This window comes from Hemiscyllium ocellatum, chromosome 28 (genome assembly GCF_020745735.1).
Source record: "Hemiscyllium ocellatum isolate sHemOce1 chromosome 28, sHemOce1.pat.X.cur, whole genome shotgun sequence".
Taxonomy (NCBI): domain Eukaryota; kingdom Metazoa; phylum Chordata; class Chondrichthyes; order Orectolobiformes; family Hemiscylliidae; genus Hemiscyllium; species Hemiscyllium ocellatum.
Window position 1 is genome coordinate 27343301 of NC_083428.1, and position 17645 is coordinate 27360945.

A 17645-nucleotide genomic window follows, 5' to 3' on the forward strand; every position below is an offset into this window, starting at 1 on the left:
TTTCACATGAAGTTATCCATAGGAATTGTTACACAAATTCTTTCTCCAGTCTTTTCTATAATGTTCTGCCAATGATATAACAAACAATCAGAAGAAAATCTGCAATAGGTCACCCACACCATTCATGTAAGTAATCCATTTGCCATAAAATGTTCATCGCCTATCCTGAATTCAAAGAATTCATCCACTTGACCACTGGTATTCTGTACCTTACTATTAGCTCAACCTGATTACCTTGGTTTACAGAACAGGGATATGCACTGTTTCATTTTAAATAGTGATAATATTAATTTAGTTATATATAATTTAATTATTGGAGGCATTTTCATGCCCTTGGTGTCCCTACGAAATATAGGTTGGTGTGGTTGGAGAGAGAGAGAGAGTGAGGGAGACGTATGCATCACTGTTCTATACTGACATGTATTATTTCTGCCAAAGGGAAAGTATGTTGAAATTCAGTTCAGTCGTGGCGGAGAGCCTGATGGAGGTAAAATCTCGAACTTTTTGTTGGAAAAATCCCGAGTTGTTAGCCAGAATGAGAGTGAGAGAAACTTCCACATATATTACCAGGTAATGCACCACTTCCTTACCATCTGACTTTAATGAATTGAGAATGTAGGCTTTACCTCTCTGAGTAAATTATCCAAGTGGAAATGCTTACTTAGAGGTCAGTGGACGCACAGCAGTAAGATAAAACAGAAATCCTGTTGGAGAATTATGATGAGTTTATAAGTAAAACAAGTTTAAACAGAAAACAGCCATCAAACAAAAACTTGGAAAATTTATTGTCTAAATAAATTGGTATTTTTTCACTTTGCTCTGACCCCTGAACCAAATTTACACAAAAAAAGTCTTCCAGAAGGAACTATGCACCTGTACTTCAAGTTCTCTTTGTTCAGTAACATTCCCTAGGACCTTTCCATTAAGTGTATAAGTCCTACCCTGGTTTGCCTTACCAAAATGCAACACCTCACATTTGTCTAAACAGAACTGCATCTGACACACCTTGGCCCATTAGCCCACCTAATCAAGGACTCATTGTACTCTGAGATAAGCTTCTTTACTGTCCACTACACCACCAATTTTGGTGTCATCTGCAAACTTACTAACCATACTACCTATATTCACATCAAAATCATTTATATAAATGATGAAAAGCAACGGATCTGGCACTGATCTGTACGACACCTCACAGGTCACAAGTCTGTAGTCCAAAAAACAGCCCATCACTACTTTCTGTCTCCTACCTTGAAGCCAATTTTGTATTCAGTTGGCTAGTTCTCCCTGGATTCCATGTGATCTAGCTTTGCTAATTATTCTACCATGTGGAACCTTGTCAAACTCCTCGCTGAAGTCTATAAAGGCCACCACCCTGCCTTCATCAATCTTCTTTGACACCTCTTCGAAAAACTCAATCAAGTTACTGAGATACAATTTTCCACACACAAAGCCATATTGACTATCCTTAAACAGTCCTAGCCGTTCCAAATGTAAATTCTGTCCCTCAGATTTCCCCCCCACCAAACTACTTACCAACCACTGACATTAGGCTAACTAGTCTGTAGTTCCCTGGCTTTTCATTATCACCTTTCTTCAATAATGGCACGACTCTAGCCACTCTCCAGTCTTCTGGCACCGCACCCATGGCTGTTGATGATGCAAAATATCTCAGCAACGAGCCCAGCAATCTCTTTCCTCGTTCCCCACAAAGTTCCGGGATACACCTGATCAGGTCCCTGTGATTTATCCATCTTTATCTGCTTTAAGACCGCCAGCACTTTCTCCTCTGTAATATGGACACTTTTCAAGACAGCCATTATTTATTTCCCAAGTTCCCTAGCTTCCATGTCAGTTATCAATTTAAAAGTATCGCTGAGATTGTGAGGGGTGATGTTTGGAAAAACATCTTTGTTCAGAATGTTAGAGCTCAGAGTGCATGAGGTGATGATTATGGCATTTACGGGAAATTGAATAAATATGTGAAGCAAACGAAGGTACATGGCTAGAGAGAGACAGAACACTTGCAAGTAAAGAGTCTACATAGGCAGGCTGCAAGCCAAATGGTTCCTGGTGTTGTAAATCATGGATCCATGATGCTTTAGAAGTGATATTGATTTTTTTTTATAAAACACTACAGATTAGAATATTATGCCAATATTACATCAGCATGAGTTCTATTATAATACAATGTTCCAAGTATGATTGGAAGCTAAATTCAAACAAATGTCGAAATCAGAAATATAGGTTCAAAAATAAATTGACTTTTTCTTCCAAACAGCTGCTCGAAGGTGCTTCACCAGAGCAGGTTGAAAATCTAGGTATCGCTGATCCTACATATTACTTCTACTTAAACCAGTCAGGCACCTACAAGGTGGATGGGACAGATGACAAAAAAGAATTCAATGAAACCATGGTAAGTGAGGCAGTATTTTTCTTTATTTTAATGCGAGTACTGTTGTTAGGCTGCTGTGCAAAAAGACGTCAGTGAATCTGCCAATGATATCCTCCATGTCCTTTGTGTCAGGGCCATGAGGGGTCAATTCACATGCCTTATCCTCATTGCACAATGTCCAGACAACCAGCTAATCCATTGAGAGTGATTATCTTTGTCAATGTGACACATTTTCATCTATAAACAGAAAGCAGAAACTGCTGCAAATGCATGTCAGTCAACAATGCACGAAAGCAAAAATGTTAGCATTTCAGATTTCAACTTTCTTCAGTTATGAACTTTTAGCTTATTTATTCAGTCCACAGATGCTGACCCACTGTTGTGTGTTTCTCTCAGTTGTCTGGTGTTGAACAGGCAGTTCATGTTTCTGCTATCTGCATTTTTTTAACCTATTGCAATTTAGACAAGCAAAAATGAATATTGGAAATGAAGAGGCCATTCAGCCTCTTGAAACTGTTCGATCATCAAATTCGCTTATGATAGATCTATATCTTAAATTCACTTGGAGGTCGCCACTGATGATGTTACCTAGCCAGGTAATGAAACGTTTGGATATCAAACCTACAGCTCAGCAAGCAAATCTACACCCTAAACCTCAACCTGAGCTACAAACCTTCACAAACCTTGCATCTTAAACTCCATCTGAATCTTCTTTCCTCACAGAAAGCTATCAAGCTCAGTTTTGAAACTTTCAATTTGTGTGAAGAGTTGCTTTCTGAATCACTTAAACTTCCTACGTAAAGGGCACACAAGCCCGATCAATGCATATTGACCTCATAATGTTCTCCCAATGCTATTCTGGTCAATCAGTGCTGCAGTATGACATATCATGGCAGTAAATCTCCTGGTACCAGTAGGTACTAACAGGACAGATCAAAATGTAGCAGCCCTCTCAAAACCACTATATCTGTCCATAAGTGTGGTGCCTGAAAGTGAGTTCAGTATTGCAGAAGGAGTCTAACTAGTGATCTATACAGCTATAGCATAACTCCTACCTGATGGTATTCTATCTCTCTTTAGCTAAAGACCAACACTCCATTCACCATATTTAATCAATTATTGTATGTGTCCACTAATCTTTAGAAAACTACAGTATTTGGACCCCAAAGCCTCTTTGTTCATCCACAGCCCCTACCTTCTCACCATCTAAATATTACTTTGATCTTAGGTCTTAAGTCGAAAACCTCAAACTTTCCATTTGAACTCCATCTGTCATGGTTTTGTCCTGTCACTTAATTTGTCAATGTCCATTGCACCTTCCTTCTCCAATTTACTCTATTTATGTTGCCCCTTAAAAAGGTAATATCTGTGAAATTAGATACATGGCTGTCTTTTCCTTCTCACAAACCCTTCATTAAAAATGTGATCCAAACATAGACTCCTGGAGGATCAACATCAGTTGCATATTGAATATGTGTCCAGTAAATTTCTCTCTCTTAGCTTCTAACCAATCCTTGATCCAAGCCAATAGATCAATTTCAATTCCATATCCTCTAATTTTTGTAAGCACCTCATGTGGAACCTGGACAATTGTTTTGTAAGTCCATATACATAATAGACACAGACATTCCTGATTTGGTAGCAAATTTTGGTAGCGAAAATAGAAAGTCAGATTATTATTTAAATGGCTATAAATTGAGAGAGGGGAATGTTCATTGAGATCTAGGTGTACTCTTGCATCAGTCGCTGAAAGTAAGCGTGCAGGTGGGGCAGGTAGCAAGGAAGACAAACAGTATGATTGCCTTCACAGTGAAGGGACTCAAGTACATGAATAAGGATGTCTTGCTGCATTTACACAGTGCATTGGTGAGGTCACGCATGGAATATTGTGTGCAATTTTGGTCCCTTTGTTGAGTATCAGAGTTGGGATGTCACGTTGCAGCTGTACAGGACATTAGTTAAGCCACTTTTGAAATACTTTATTCAATTTTAGCCTCCCTGCTACAGGAAAGATGTTGTTAAATTTGAAAGTGTTCAGAAAAGATTTACAAGGATTTAGCCAGAATTGGAGAATTTGAGCTATAGGGAAAGAGTGAATAGGCTATTTTCCCTGGAGCATTAAAGTGACCTTACAAAGGTTTATAAAATGACAGACATGGATAGGGTGAATAACCAAAGACTTTTTCTCATAGTGGGGGAGTGCAAAACTAAAGGGCATAGATGAGAGGGGCAAGATTTAAAAGGGCACTAAGGGAAATGTTTTCACACAGAGGGTGGTGCAAAATGTTCATATTACAGAGGAGGTGGTTGTGGATGTCTTAAAACACATAAAAGTGGATAAATCCCTAGGGAAGTGATTGCTGGGCCCCTTGCTATGTTATTTATATGATTGATAATCATAGATGAGGTGCCAGAAGACTGGAGGTTGGCTAACGTGGTGCCACTATTTAAGAAAGGTGATAAGGATAGGCCAGGAACTATAGACCGGTGAGCCTGACATCAGTAGTGGGTGAGTTGTTGGAAGGACTTCTGAGGGATAGGATGTACATCTATTTGGAAAGGCAAGGACTGATTAGGGATGTCAGCGTGGCTTTGTGTGTGGGAAACCATGTCTCACAAACTTGATTGAGTTTTTGAAGAAGTAACGAAGAGGATTGTTGAGGACTAAGGGGTGGTTATGATCTATATTGATTTCAGTAAGGCATCTGAAAAGGTTCTTCATGGTAGACTGGTTAGCAAGGTTAGATCACATGGAATAAAGGGTGAACTAGCCATTTGGATAAAGAACTGGCTTAAAGATAGAAGACAGAGGGTGCTTTTCAGACTGGAGGCCTGTGACCAGTAGTGTGCCACAAGAATCAATGCTGGGTCCACTGTTTTTCATCATTTATATAAATGATTTGGATGTGAACATAGGAGGTACGTTTAGTACATTTGTAGATAACACCAAAATTGGTGGAGTAATGGACAGCGCAGAAGGTTACCTCAGAATACAATGGAACCTTGATAAATGGGTTGAGAGTGTGGGTGCTGGAAAAGCACAGCAGGTCAGGCAGCATCCAAGGAGTAGGTGAATCAACATTTCGGGCATAAGTCCTTCATCAGGAATGAATGGGCTGGAGAGTGGCAGATGGAGTTTAATTTAGATAAACATGAGATGCTGCATTTTGGAAAAGCAAATCAGAGCAGGATTTATACACTTAATGGGAAGGTCCTGGGTAATGTTACTGACCAAAGAGACCTTGAAATACACGTTCATAGTTCCTTGAAGGAGAGTTGCAGGTAGATAGGATGATGAGGAAGGCATTTGGGATGCGTTTCTTGGTCAGAGCATTGAGTATAGGAATTGAAAGATCATGTTGTGGCTGTAAAGGACATTGGTTAGGTCACTGTCGGAATACTATGTGCAATTCTGGTTTCCCTGCTACAGGAAGGATGTTGTGAAACTTGAAAGGGTTCAGGAAAGATTTACAAGAATGTTGTCAGTGATGGAGGGTTTGAGTTCATAGGGACTGAATAGGCTGGGGCTGTTTTCACTGGAGCGTCGGAGGCTGAGGGGTGACCTTGTAGAAGTTTATAAAGTCATGGGGCATGGATAGAGGGAATAGACAAGATAGTGGTTGATGTTGGTATAATTACAAGATCAAAAGGCATCCGGATGGGTATAGGAATAAGAAGGGTTTAGAGGGATAAGGGCCAAATGCTGGCAAATGGGACTAGATTATGTTAGGATATATGGGTCGGCATGGACAAGATGGACCAAGAGGTCTGTTTCTGAGCTGGATATCTCTATGATATTGAGCAAACCCATATCAGGAGGCCGAAACGTAGACAGAGAGAAGCCACAATTTTAATGCTGGCAGGCCACTCCATTTTGTTTTGGGAATCGTAACAGTGCTCAACCTCACACACTCTTAAAGTGATGTCAGATTCATAGTTCAAATCCCTGCTGGAAATTCAAATTTCTTACCTGTGATATTCTTAGTGTGAATCTTGCAGGTGCTCTTGAGTTTGTAAGTTTATCTTGTGACTTCCCTTGGGTTTTTCTAGAGCAAAAGCAGAAAAGTTTTCATTTAGAATTACTTTTGGGACTTTTATAGTCCAAAAAGAAACTTGAGAACAAAAAGAAACATGAGGAAGGCAGGATGACACGGAGTTTGTGGGAGAGGCCTATCCACATATTTGTCAAGATGTCAATGGTTCCAGGAAGAGATTTTTTTTTGTTGTTCCCATGGAACTCAGAAGATTGGTCTTTTCAACTTGATCATCAAGGTTTCAGAAGTTGCAGCTGAGATAACTTCGAGGATCAGGGATCAACATTCCTTTACTCAGGTGTGGAGGTTTGAGAGCTGACTGATCAAGGATTTGAGGATGAGATTGCTTTTGTTTGCTGGGAGTTTCAGCTAAGTGCTGAATTTTTAAGATACTTTTTTTTTTCTCTTTTGCACGCTTAAGAAACTGTGGAAAGGGAAGTTTATGTTTTTATAAAAGAAAGGTTCTTTCTTAGAGTTCTTCTTTTAGGCCTTATAATATAGAATATAGTTTTTTTAAAGTTCTCCCAGCATAATATGCAAGCAGTAACCAGTCAACAAACACTGGATGTGGGAAAAGTGGGCGTGTTTTTAGGCAAGTGAGCAATTTTTAAGGGTCAGCTATGGTAGTCAATGGAGTGTTCTGCTCCTCCTGTCAAATGTGGGAAATTAGGGAACAGTTGACTGTCCCTCAAGACTAGGTCTGCAAGGGCTGTGTTTGGATCTATCTCATATCTGACCATTTGGATTGGCTGGAAAGGCAGTTAAGAGTCACTGGGGAGCATAGAGGAGACACAGTTTGTGATGATTAATAGATTTAGAGAGATGGTTACACTGCAGGTTCAGTCAGATAGATGGGTGACTATCAGGAGAGGTAAGAAGGTAGTTCAGGAGTCTCCTGTGGATACTCCTCTCTCAAATATATATGTCATTTTGAGTACTGTTGAGGAAGATAGTGTCTCAAAAGAAAATAGAAGTGGCAACCAAATCTTGGGCATCAAAACAGATCTTATGTTAAACAGGATTTGTCTAGATTCAGAAGGATGATTGCTATAGGGGACTCTGCTGTCATGGGCACAGACAGGAGGTTCTGCAGCAGTGAGCATGAATTCAGGATGGTATATTGTCTCCCTGGTGCCAGGGTATCTCAAAACGGTTGCAGCATATAGTCCATAGGGAGAGTGAGAAGCTGAAAGTTGTTGTACACATTGTTAAGAATGACATAATTAGAGAAAGGTGAAAGTGCAGACTGCAGATGCTGGAGGTTAGAGTTCGGAGTGTGGAGATGGAAAAGCACAGCAGTTCAGGCAACATGCGAGGTGCAGGAGAATTGACATTTTGGGCAAAATCCCTTTATCAGGAATGGGAATAATTAGGGAAAGGGTTGAGGCTGTGCAGAGTGAATATAGGAAGTTAGGCAGAAAGTTAAAAAGCGAAATGTCAAAGGTAGTAATCTCTGGATTACCACTGATGCCACATGCTAGTGAGAGTAGGAGTAAGAAGATAAGGCAGATAAATCAATGGCTGAGGAGATGGTACAGTGGTCAAGATTTTTGGATCATTGGGATATTTTCTGGGGCAGAAAATTCCTGTTTAAAAGGGATGGGTTTCACCTGAACTGGAAGGGGACAAATATCCTGGGGGAGAGATTTGCCTTTCAAGTCGTAGGGAAAGGGGGTGGCGGGATCCGATGTAATACTGAGAATAGTAAGACTGATGATGATGGTTCTGAATTTAAAAAGAGCAAGTTAATAGAAAAGGCAAGCAAGTAGAAGTTAGAGAATGAGGTAACTCTGAAGAATTACACTTCATTTATTTCAATACAAGGGTCTTGCAGGTAAGATATATGAACTGAGGGCATGTATGGGAACATTGGACTGGAATACATAGCTATTACAGAAATATGGCTGAGGGAAGGACACGATGATGTTCTGGGATTTAGATGCTATAGGAAAGATAGAAAGGAAGGCAAGAGAGGAGGAGAATTGTCATTTTTGATTATTGCCGTACTTAGAGACGATATTTCTGAGGGATCATCCCGTGAAGCTATAGGGTGGAACTCAGAAATATAAAGTGGATGAACACCTTGATGGGATTGTACTATAGGTCCCCCTAATAATCAGAGGGAAACTGAAAAACAAATATGTGGAGAGATCTCAGACATATGTAAGAATAATAAGGTTGTAACAGTAGGGGATTTTAACTTTCCAAACATAATCTGCCATAATGTGAAGGGCGTGGATGGTGGGCAAGATGTTAAATTTGTTCAAGAAAATGTCTTTAACAATATGTAGATGTAGCTATTAGAGAAGGAGCAAAATTTGACCTTCTCTTGGAAAATAAATCAGGGCCAGTGACTGAAGTGTTCGTCGAGGAACACTTTGGGACCAGTGATCATAATTCTATTAGTTTTTAAATAGCTATGGAAATGGATAGGCCTTGTATAAACATTAAAGTTTTTAATTGCAGTAAGGCAAATTTTGGTGGTATGAGTTAGAAAAACTTCAAGAGTTGATTGGAGTAGACTGTTCACTGGTAAAGATCAATAAAGTCATCATGTTTAGAACAACAGGAGATTGGGAGAAATTCTAAATGAATATTTTGTGTCACGTTTGGCTGTGATGAAAGAAATAGAGGCTAGGAAACTCCAGGAAATAAATATTGATGTCTTGAAAACAGTCCACATTACAGAAGTGGAAGTGCTGAAGATCTTAAAGACATAAATGTAAATAAATATCCAGGACCTGATCAAGTGATCCCAAGACATTAGGGAAGAAATTGTGGGGCCACTAGCAGAGATATTTGTATCATCTACTGTCAAGGTGAGTGTTGGAGGACTGAAGGGTGGCTAACGTTGTGCCCTTATTTAGGAAAGACTGTAAGGAGAAGCCAGAGAACTTCAGACCTGTGAGTTTGACATCAGTGGTGGGTAGGTAGTTGGAGGGAATTCTAAGAGATAGGATTGACATGGATTTGGAGAGGCAGGGACTGATTAAGGAGAGTCAGCGTGGCTTTGCGCATGGGAAATTGTGTCTCACAAACCTGATTGAATTTTTTGAGAATGTTACCAAAAAGATTGATGAAGGCAGAGAGCTTGACATTGTTTACGTGGACTTTAATAAAGCCTTTGCATGGTAGTCTAATTAGTAAAGTTAGATCACATGGGATTCAGCGAGAGCTTTCCAATTGGATACAAAATTACCTTGATGGTAGGAGTCAGAGGGTGGCATTGGAGGGTTGTTTCTCAGACTGGAAGCCTGTGACCTTCAAAAGATTCATTTGATTCCAATTGTCTATATCTAATATACGACTCCTTCTTACTCTTGACCAAAGCTTCAATATCTTTATTTATCAATTGTTCCTTACTCTTGCTAGTCCTAACCTTCACTCTAACGTAACGCCTTTGAACTCTCATTATCTCACTTTTGAAAGCTTCCCACTTGCCAGTCATCCCTTTACCTGTGAACAGTCTACTCCAATCAACTCTTGAAGGTTCCTGACCAGTGGTGTTCTATGGGGTTCGGTGCTGAGTCCACTTTGTATTTTATATAAATGAGTTGGAAGACAATTTAGGAGGCATGGTTAGTAAGTTTTCAGATGACACTAAAATTGGTGATATAATACACAATGAAGAAAGTTATCTAAGATTACAAAGTGATCTTGATCAATTGGGCCAATGAGCTGAGGAGTAGCAGACGGAGTTTAATTTGGATAAATGCAAGGTATTGCATTTTGGTAAAACAAATAAAGGCAGGACTTGTACAGTTAATGGTAAGGCTCTGGGTGGTGCTGTGGAACAGAGAGATCTAGAGTTTCAGGTACATAGTTCTTTGAAAATTGCAATATTGGTGGACTGGGTAGTTAAGAAGGTCTCTTATCTTTATTTCTCAGACCATTGAGTTTAGGAGTTGAGATGTCAAGTTGAGTCTATACTGGACATTGGTGAGGCCACTTTTAGAGTACTGTGTACCGGTCTCAGCATGCGAAGGGTCTGTTTCCATGCTGTATGACTGTATGACTCTATGGGTGAGGTCCTGAAAACAGTGTGAGCCCTGCCTGCCAGGTCATTTTGTGTACCTGGGGGTAGCCTGTTGTGGATTTGAGAAACTTTTAGCAAAGAGATGTAAGAGGCCTTGCTAGAGTCCCTGCATATCTCCTCCATACACCATGCAACCTCCCCATCCATTATACCCTTGCTACTTACACAATCTTTTCATTATACCCTTACCCCACAATGCCTCCCATGCATCCTCCATGCCCACTATTCCAGTATTCACAACATACAGAACCAGTGAGGCATTGGCAAGCCTGGCAAATGCTCATGAAACCAGCATGAGAAGCAAAGAGACTTCGAAAATTTCCTTACGGAAAACTGTTCATCTTACACCTTCAGAAAAGTGCCAATCAACCATAGGCCTTGATACTGTTAGTACTGTAATACTCTTGACACCTCTTAGTCTGGTTCTCATAAATAAACAAGCATTGAAAAACCAAAGAAAGAACAATTTATTTCAACGTCGTAATGTTGTCAATCAAACAAAGCCAACTCATTCCTTCAAGTTGTGCGAACAGAATCTTTTTTGACCTCAGTCAAGTATTGATCTGGCAAATCAAATGCCTGGCCAGCTATTAAATGCTTCAGTTGATGTGGGGGTGGATACAGAGCTAAATGGCCAAACAATTACTGATGCTCAGTAGCAGCAGTTTGCTAAACACTGAACAAAATCTTGAGGCTGTACAGGACATTGGTGAGGCCTCTACCGGGATACTGTGTTCCAGTCACCCTGATTAGATTCCTTACAGTGTGGAAACAGGCCCTTTGGGCCAACAAGTCCACACCAACCCTCCGAAGAGAAATCCATCCAGATCCATTTCTCTCTGACTAATGCAGCTAACACTATGGGCAGTTTAGCATGGCCAATTCACCTGACCCACACATCTTTGGATTGTGGGAGGAAACCAGAGCACCCGGAGAAAGCCCATGCAGACACGGGGAGAGTGTGCAAATTCCACACAGACAGATGCCCAAGGCTGGAATCGAGCCTGGGTCCCTGGTGCTGTGAGGCAACAGTGCTAACCACTGATGTTATAGCAATGATAGCAGTAAACTGGAGAGGATTCTGAATAGATTTACCAGATGTTGCTGGGAATGGAAGGTTTGAGATGTAAAAATAGACTGAATAGGCTGGGACCTTCTTCACTGGGGTGTAGGAAGTTGAGGGGTGACTTTATTGAGGTTTATAGAATCATGAGTGGCATAGATAAGGTAAATAGCATGGATCTTTTCCCTAAGGTGCAGAAGTTCAAAACTAGGGAGTTTTTAAGATGAGAGAAGAAAGATTTAAAAAGGGCATGAGGGGCAACACTTTTACACAGAAAGTGATTTGCATGTGGAATGAACTGCCAGAGAAATTCATGGATGCAGATACAGTTATAAGGTTTAAAAGACATTTGGATAAGTTCATGAATAGGAAAGGTTTGGAGGAATATGGGCCAAATGCCAGGGAGGTGAGACTAGTTTAACGGTCTAAAAAAAATGCAGAGCACTGGGCCGATATCTCAAAGAAGCAGGGTAGGCCTTCTTACCAACCATTCACTACCTCCATCACTGCCTCAAGCTTGGCTAGAGAAGAGGTCGATCCAAATCTTTGGGAGTCGGAGGAAGAGTCAGGGTCAGGACCACAAAGTTAGGAAATTAGTCAATTTGCAATTCCTGACACTGAGGGAGGTACCTGATTTTATACAAATTCACTGACTTGCACTGATAATACAGAAAATGGTTTGTGATATTCATTGAATTGTATATTTTAAGGAAGTAATAGCAAATTAACCAGACGGTTTTAAACTGACTAATTGACTTGATCAAAGCCTTAATTTAACATGCTATGCAATTACCAAGGTTCTTTCTCCCTCATAGAATGCCATGCAAGTCATAGGTATAACAGCAGAGATTCAATTGATGGTACTACAGATTATTGCTGGAATTCTGCACCTTGGAAACATAAGTTTTACAGAAGTTGGGAATTATGCCAAAGTGGAAAATGAGGCCCGTGAGTAATATTCATTTCGATGCACATCGTTTGGTTGTAGAATGATGGCCAGTCTACTTTACGTTTGCAGGAATCTATCTGTGATAAATCAGCATCCAGTCAAATTAATCCTATGGATTTTAGGGAAATATATATCCAAACTTATTTTCAGGAGTATTTGTTTGGATGTAGAAACTTCAAATTGAAACAAATTGAACAATATTATTCAGAGAGATGTAAAATGGAGGCTGCCAGACAGCACTTCTTACATAACGTACACCAGCCAGATATATTTCTTAGTGACATTCTAATTTTATGTAGCTCTACCAAACCCAGTCAAAAATAGTTGTACTGAACATGTAACTAATGAAGAAGGAAGAAGGATCCACCCTTGGCTCCAACAAAAAATGTTTAGATGTAGCTTCTGCCAAAATGCCAAGTGCATACTTCCTTCTCTTAACGCCTCATTTTGTCTGTAGTCAACTGACTCAGGTCATTCCATATGATATTATAAAGCTACTGAATTCACTAGATATGCAAACAGTGTTAGTCACAATGCCAACCCAGCAATTAAAAACTACATGACATATGTGCCAGGCAGTGACCATTTCCAAAGTCCAATCCCTACATTCAATGACATCACTATCACCAATTTCACCACCATCAGCATCATGACAGCAAGCATTAGCATCACTGGGCAGATTCTAGCTACTGTGTGATGAGTGCCCACCTCATAATTCCCCACAATATCTCTTTCAGCAACAAAGCTAAAGTGAGAAATCTAGTGAAATATTCACTATTCATTCACAAGTATGAAGCTGTGACATCTTTTAAGAAGCTCTGCTCCATCCAGACAAGGCAGTTCATCTGCTGTGCTTTTGCATGATCTATAGTACATACTAGCTGCAGGATGTATAGCTCCAAATCATCAGCTTGACTTTCACAAAAGCAACAAGATGACAAAGACCCAGCCACTTCCATGTCATAGCATAGACATGGACCTAAACGTGTCAGCACTTCCTCATTTAGAGCTGTCTCCTTCACCCCTACCCCTGCCCTTGGGGAAATGGGATTACCACAGCGACTGCAGAGCATTAAAGAAAAGTGAACTACCAATTCCTCTGCAATCTTGAAAGCAATTGGGCTGAACAATGCCAAAAAAAGGATGCAACCATTCAAACTGTATTTACAATAATAAAGCAAATTTGTGTTCTCACCTCCCAGGAAGAGTAGATAACAGCCTTCATTGAAGCCCCTAACTTGCATTCAATGGATAGAATTATAATAATAATTAAGTGAGATCTTCAGCAGGCAGGTCACCTGCTCCACCAGATTGGGGCCCATGCAATATGGGATTGTCAGCAGACAAATGGTAAGGTACTTGCACATAAATTTAATGCTACTGCTGCCTTTGCTGACATTGAAAGAACCATATGATACAGCACAGAAGGGATGTGTTTGTGCAACTTGTCCATGCCGATGCAAAAATGCCTAGATGCCCTTTCTAATCCCAACATACTACACACAGTCCATAGGCCTGCAGGTTATAGCAGTTAAGGTGCAGATCTTTTTAAAGAGGTCAGGATCTCTGCCTCCACCACCAACTCAGCAAATTCCAGACACCCACCACCCTCCGCGTAAAAAAGGGTTTCCTCACATTGCCTCTAATCCTTCTGCCACTTGGCTTGAATCCATGGTTTTGAACTCTCTGCCAAGGGAAGCAGGTTCCTCCTATCTACTCTACCACCCTCACAAATTTGTACACTTCAATTATGTCACCTCTCAACCTCCCTTTTCCAAGGAAAACAATCCCATTCTCTCCAATCTCTCCTCATATCTACAACCTCTCTAATCCTGGCAGCATTCTAGTAAATCTTCTTTGCAATCTCTCCAGAGCAATTACGTCCTTCCAGTAATGTGGTGGCCAGAACTGCGCAGAATATTCTACTTGTGGCCTCACCAGTGTCTTATGCAGTTTCATCATTTTATCCCTACATTTGTATTCTATACCTCGGCCAATGAAGGGCAGCATTCCATATACCTTCTTTACAACCTCGTCTATCTATACCACTACTTTTAGGGATCTGTGCACATTGTACACCAAGATCTTTCACTTCATCTACCTCTCACACTATACTCCCATTTATTGTGTATTCTCTTTTATTGCTTGGCCTCTCAAAATGGATTAAGTCACACTTATCAGAGTTGAACTCCATCTGCCACTTTCCTGCCCACTCCACCAACCCATCTATATCATTTTGGAGCCTACAGCTAACCTCTACATTATCCATTACATGACCGATTTTTATGTCATCTGCAAACTTCCCAATTGTGATCCCCATATTCAAGTCCAAATCGTTAATATATAAAACAAACAGCAGGGGTACCAACACCATGAAACAGCTTTCCATTTACAATGGCAGCCATCGACCATTACCCTTTGTATCCTGTTTCTAAGCCAACTTTGGATCCAATTCAACACATTACACAGTGTGCTATGAAGTATTTATGGACTCATGTAGAAGCTTAATTTTAAGTTGGAGTAGAAATCGACCAACATTGGTATTGGGACAGGAGGGAACTGTACTGTCCAGATGGGCTCCACCTGGACCAATCTCAGACAAGGGCTAAATAGGGTGATCACAAAGAACTTAAACTAGTTAAATGTGGTGGAGAGCTTAGGAGCGGTTATTAATGTTTCTACAATGAGTAGTAGGATGGAGAATATGGAAAAGGACAGGAATCTAATTTCAGGCAGAGCACATAAGGGGACAACTATGAGAAGGGGGTGGTCAAAGCAAGACTGAGGGTGTTGTACTGAAATGCACATAGTAATCAAAGCAAGTTAAATGAGCTTATAACACAGATTGAAATTGACGAGTATGATGTTGTGGCTATCACAGAGGCATGGCATGCTTGGGGAGGTCAGGGCTGGGAACTAAATATCCAAGAATATGTGTCCTGTCGAAAGACAGACAGATGGGTACAGGGGCAGAGTTACCTTGCTAGTAAGAAATGAAATTAAATTGATAGCAAGAAGTGATATAGAGTCAGAAGGCATAGAATCTGCGTGGGTAAAGTTATAGAGTTATAGACTTATACAGCATGGAAACAGACTCTTCTGTCCAACTTGTCTGTGCCAATTAGATATCCTAAACTGACCTAGTCCCATTTGCCAGCATTTATCTCATATCCCTCTAAACCCTTCCTATCTATGTACCCATCAAGGTGTCTTTTAAATGTTGCAAATGTACCAGCTTCCATAACCTCCTGTGTCAGCTCATTCCATACATGCACCACTTCCTGTGTGAAAAAGTTGTCCCTGAGGTCCTTCTTAAATCTTTCCCCAAACAACAAAAGAAAAAAATACCCCGATGGGAGTTATCTACAGGCCCCTAGCAGTAGCCATAATGTGGGGCAGAAAATAAATCAGGATGTAGAAAGAGCATGTAAGAAAGCCACTTTGGCAATAATCATGGGGAATTTCAATATGCAGGTGGACTGAAAACATCTGGCTGGTAGCAAATCCCAAAAAAGAAATTAATGGAAAGTCTATGAGTTTTTTTTGGAGCAGCTTGTGGTAAGAACCCACTAGGGAATAGGCAATTCTGGATTTGATGAAGTTTAATTAGATAGATTTGATTAGGGATCTCAAGGTGAAGGAACCCCGAGGGGACAGTAACCATAATATGATAGAATTCACTCTGCAGTTTGAAGGGAAAAATTTGAATCAGATGTAACAGTATTGCAATTGAGTAAAGGTAACTACAAAGACATGAGAGAGGAGCTGGCCAGAGTTAATTGGAAAGGGCCGGAGCCGGGGGTGGAAAGGGGTGGGGGTGGGGGGGTGGTGGCGGGGAGGTGGTGGGGTTGGGGAGTGGGATCTCAGGGAAAATGATGGAGTAGCAATGGTAGGAGTTTCTGGAGATAATTCTGGAAGTATAGCAAAATTCATCCTAAGGCAAAAAAACAACATAATTAGGGGATGATGAGGCAACCATGGCTGACAGGGGGAGTCAGGACAGCAATAAACAAGTGAAAAAGCATACAATGTGGCAAAGATTAGTGGGATGTCAGAGGATTAAAAACCAGCAGAGTATAACTAAAAAAGCAATAAGTGGGGAAAAGATTAAATATGAGGGTCAGCTAACTGGTAATCTAAAAGAAGGTTGCATGAGTTTTTTCAAATATCTAAAAGGTAAGGGAGAGGTAAAAGTAGACAGTGGACCACTGGGAAAATTGGACTGGGGACGTAGTAATGGAGTTCAAAGAAAAAATTCGAATAGGTACTTTGCATCAGCCTTCATGGTGGAAGACACCAGGAGCATATCAGAACTTCAAGAGAGCAAGGAGGCAGAGGTGAGTGTAGTGGCCATCACTGAGGAGATATTCCTGGGGAACCTGAAAAGTCTGAAGGTGGATAAAATACCCTAACTAGATGGACTACACCTCAGGGTTCTGAAGGAGGTAGCTGAGGAAATTGTGGAGGCATAGGTGGTGATCATTCAGGAATCACTGGAGTCATGGAGGGTGCCAGAGGGCTAAAAAATGGCTAATGTTTCCTCTGTTTTTGAAGGAAGGGAGGCAAAAGACAGAAGACTATAGGCCAGTTAGCCCTGAGCTAAGTTTCGGTAAGACTTTAAACTTCATTATTAAAGAATAAGATTGCAGAGTACTTGGAAGTGCATGGTAAAATAAGATTGAATCAAAGAAAGGTCATAATTGACAAATCTGTTAGAATACTTTGTGGAGGCAATAAGCAATTTAGACAAAGGAGAGCCAGTGGATACGCTCTATTTGGAATTCTAGAAGACCTTTGGTGAAGTGTTACACAAGAGACTGTGAAATAAAATAGGAAACCATGGTATTAGGGAAAAGGTACCGGCAAGGATGGGGACTACCTGACTGGCAGAACGCAGAGAGTGGGGATAAGGTGTCTTTTTCAGGATGGCAGATAGTGATTAAAGGAGTTTTGCATGCAACAGTTTTGGGTCCTGTATCTCAGGAAAGATGTGCTGGCCTTTGAGGGGGCCCAGAGGATATTTACAAAAAATGATCCCAGGATGAAGGGCTTGTTATATGAGAAACAGCTGAGGACTCTAGGTCTGTACTCAATGAAGTTTGGAAGGATGAGGGGGTGGATCTCACTGAAACTTGCAGAATACTAAGACACCTGGATAAAATGGATATGGA

At 40.6% G+C, this 17645-nt stretch overlaps 1 protein-coding gene across 1 annotated transcript in view; it reads left to right on the plus strand.

The window, feature by feature from the left end:
- The window catches only part of myo1f (myosin IF), a 155483-nt gene that overhangs the window by 78845 nt on the left and 58993 nt on the right, over positions 1-17645 (plus strand). The window contains exons 7-9 of the mRNA XM_060845959.1: positions 439-570; positions 2279-2413; positions 12341-12473. Coding sequence (XP_060701942.1) covers positions 439-570; positions 2279-2413; positions 12341-12473 — 400 coding nt within the window. The remainder of the gene's footprint in view (positions 1-438; positions 571-2278; positions 2414-12340; positions 12474-17645) is intronic.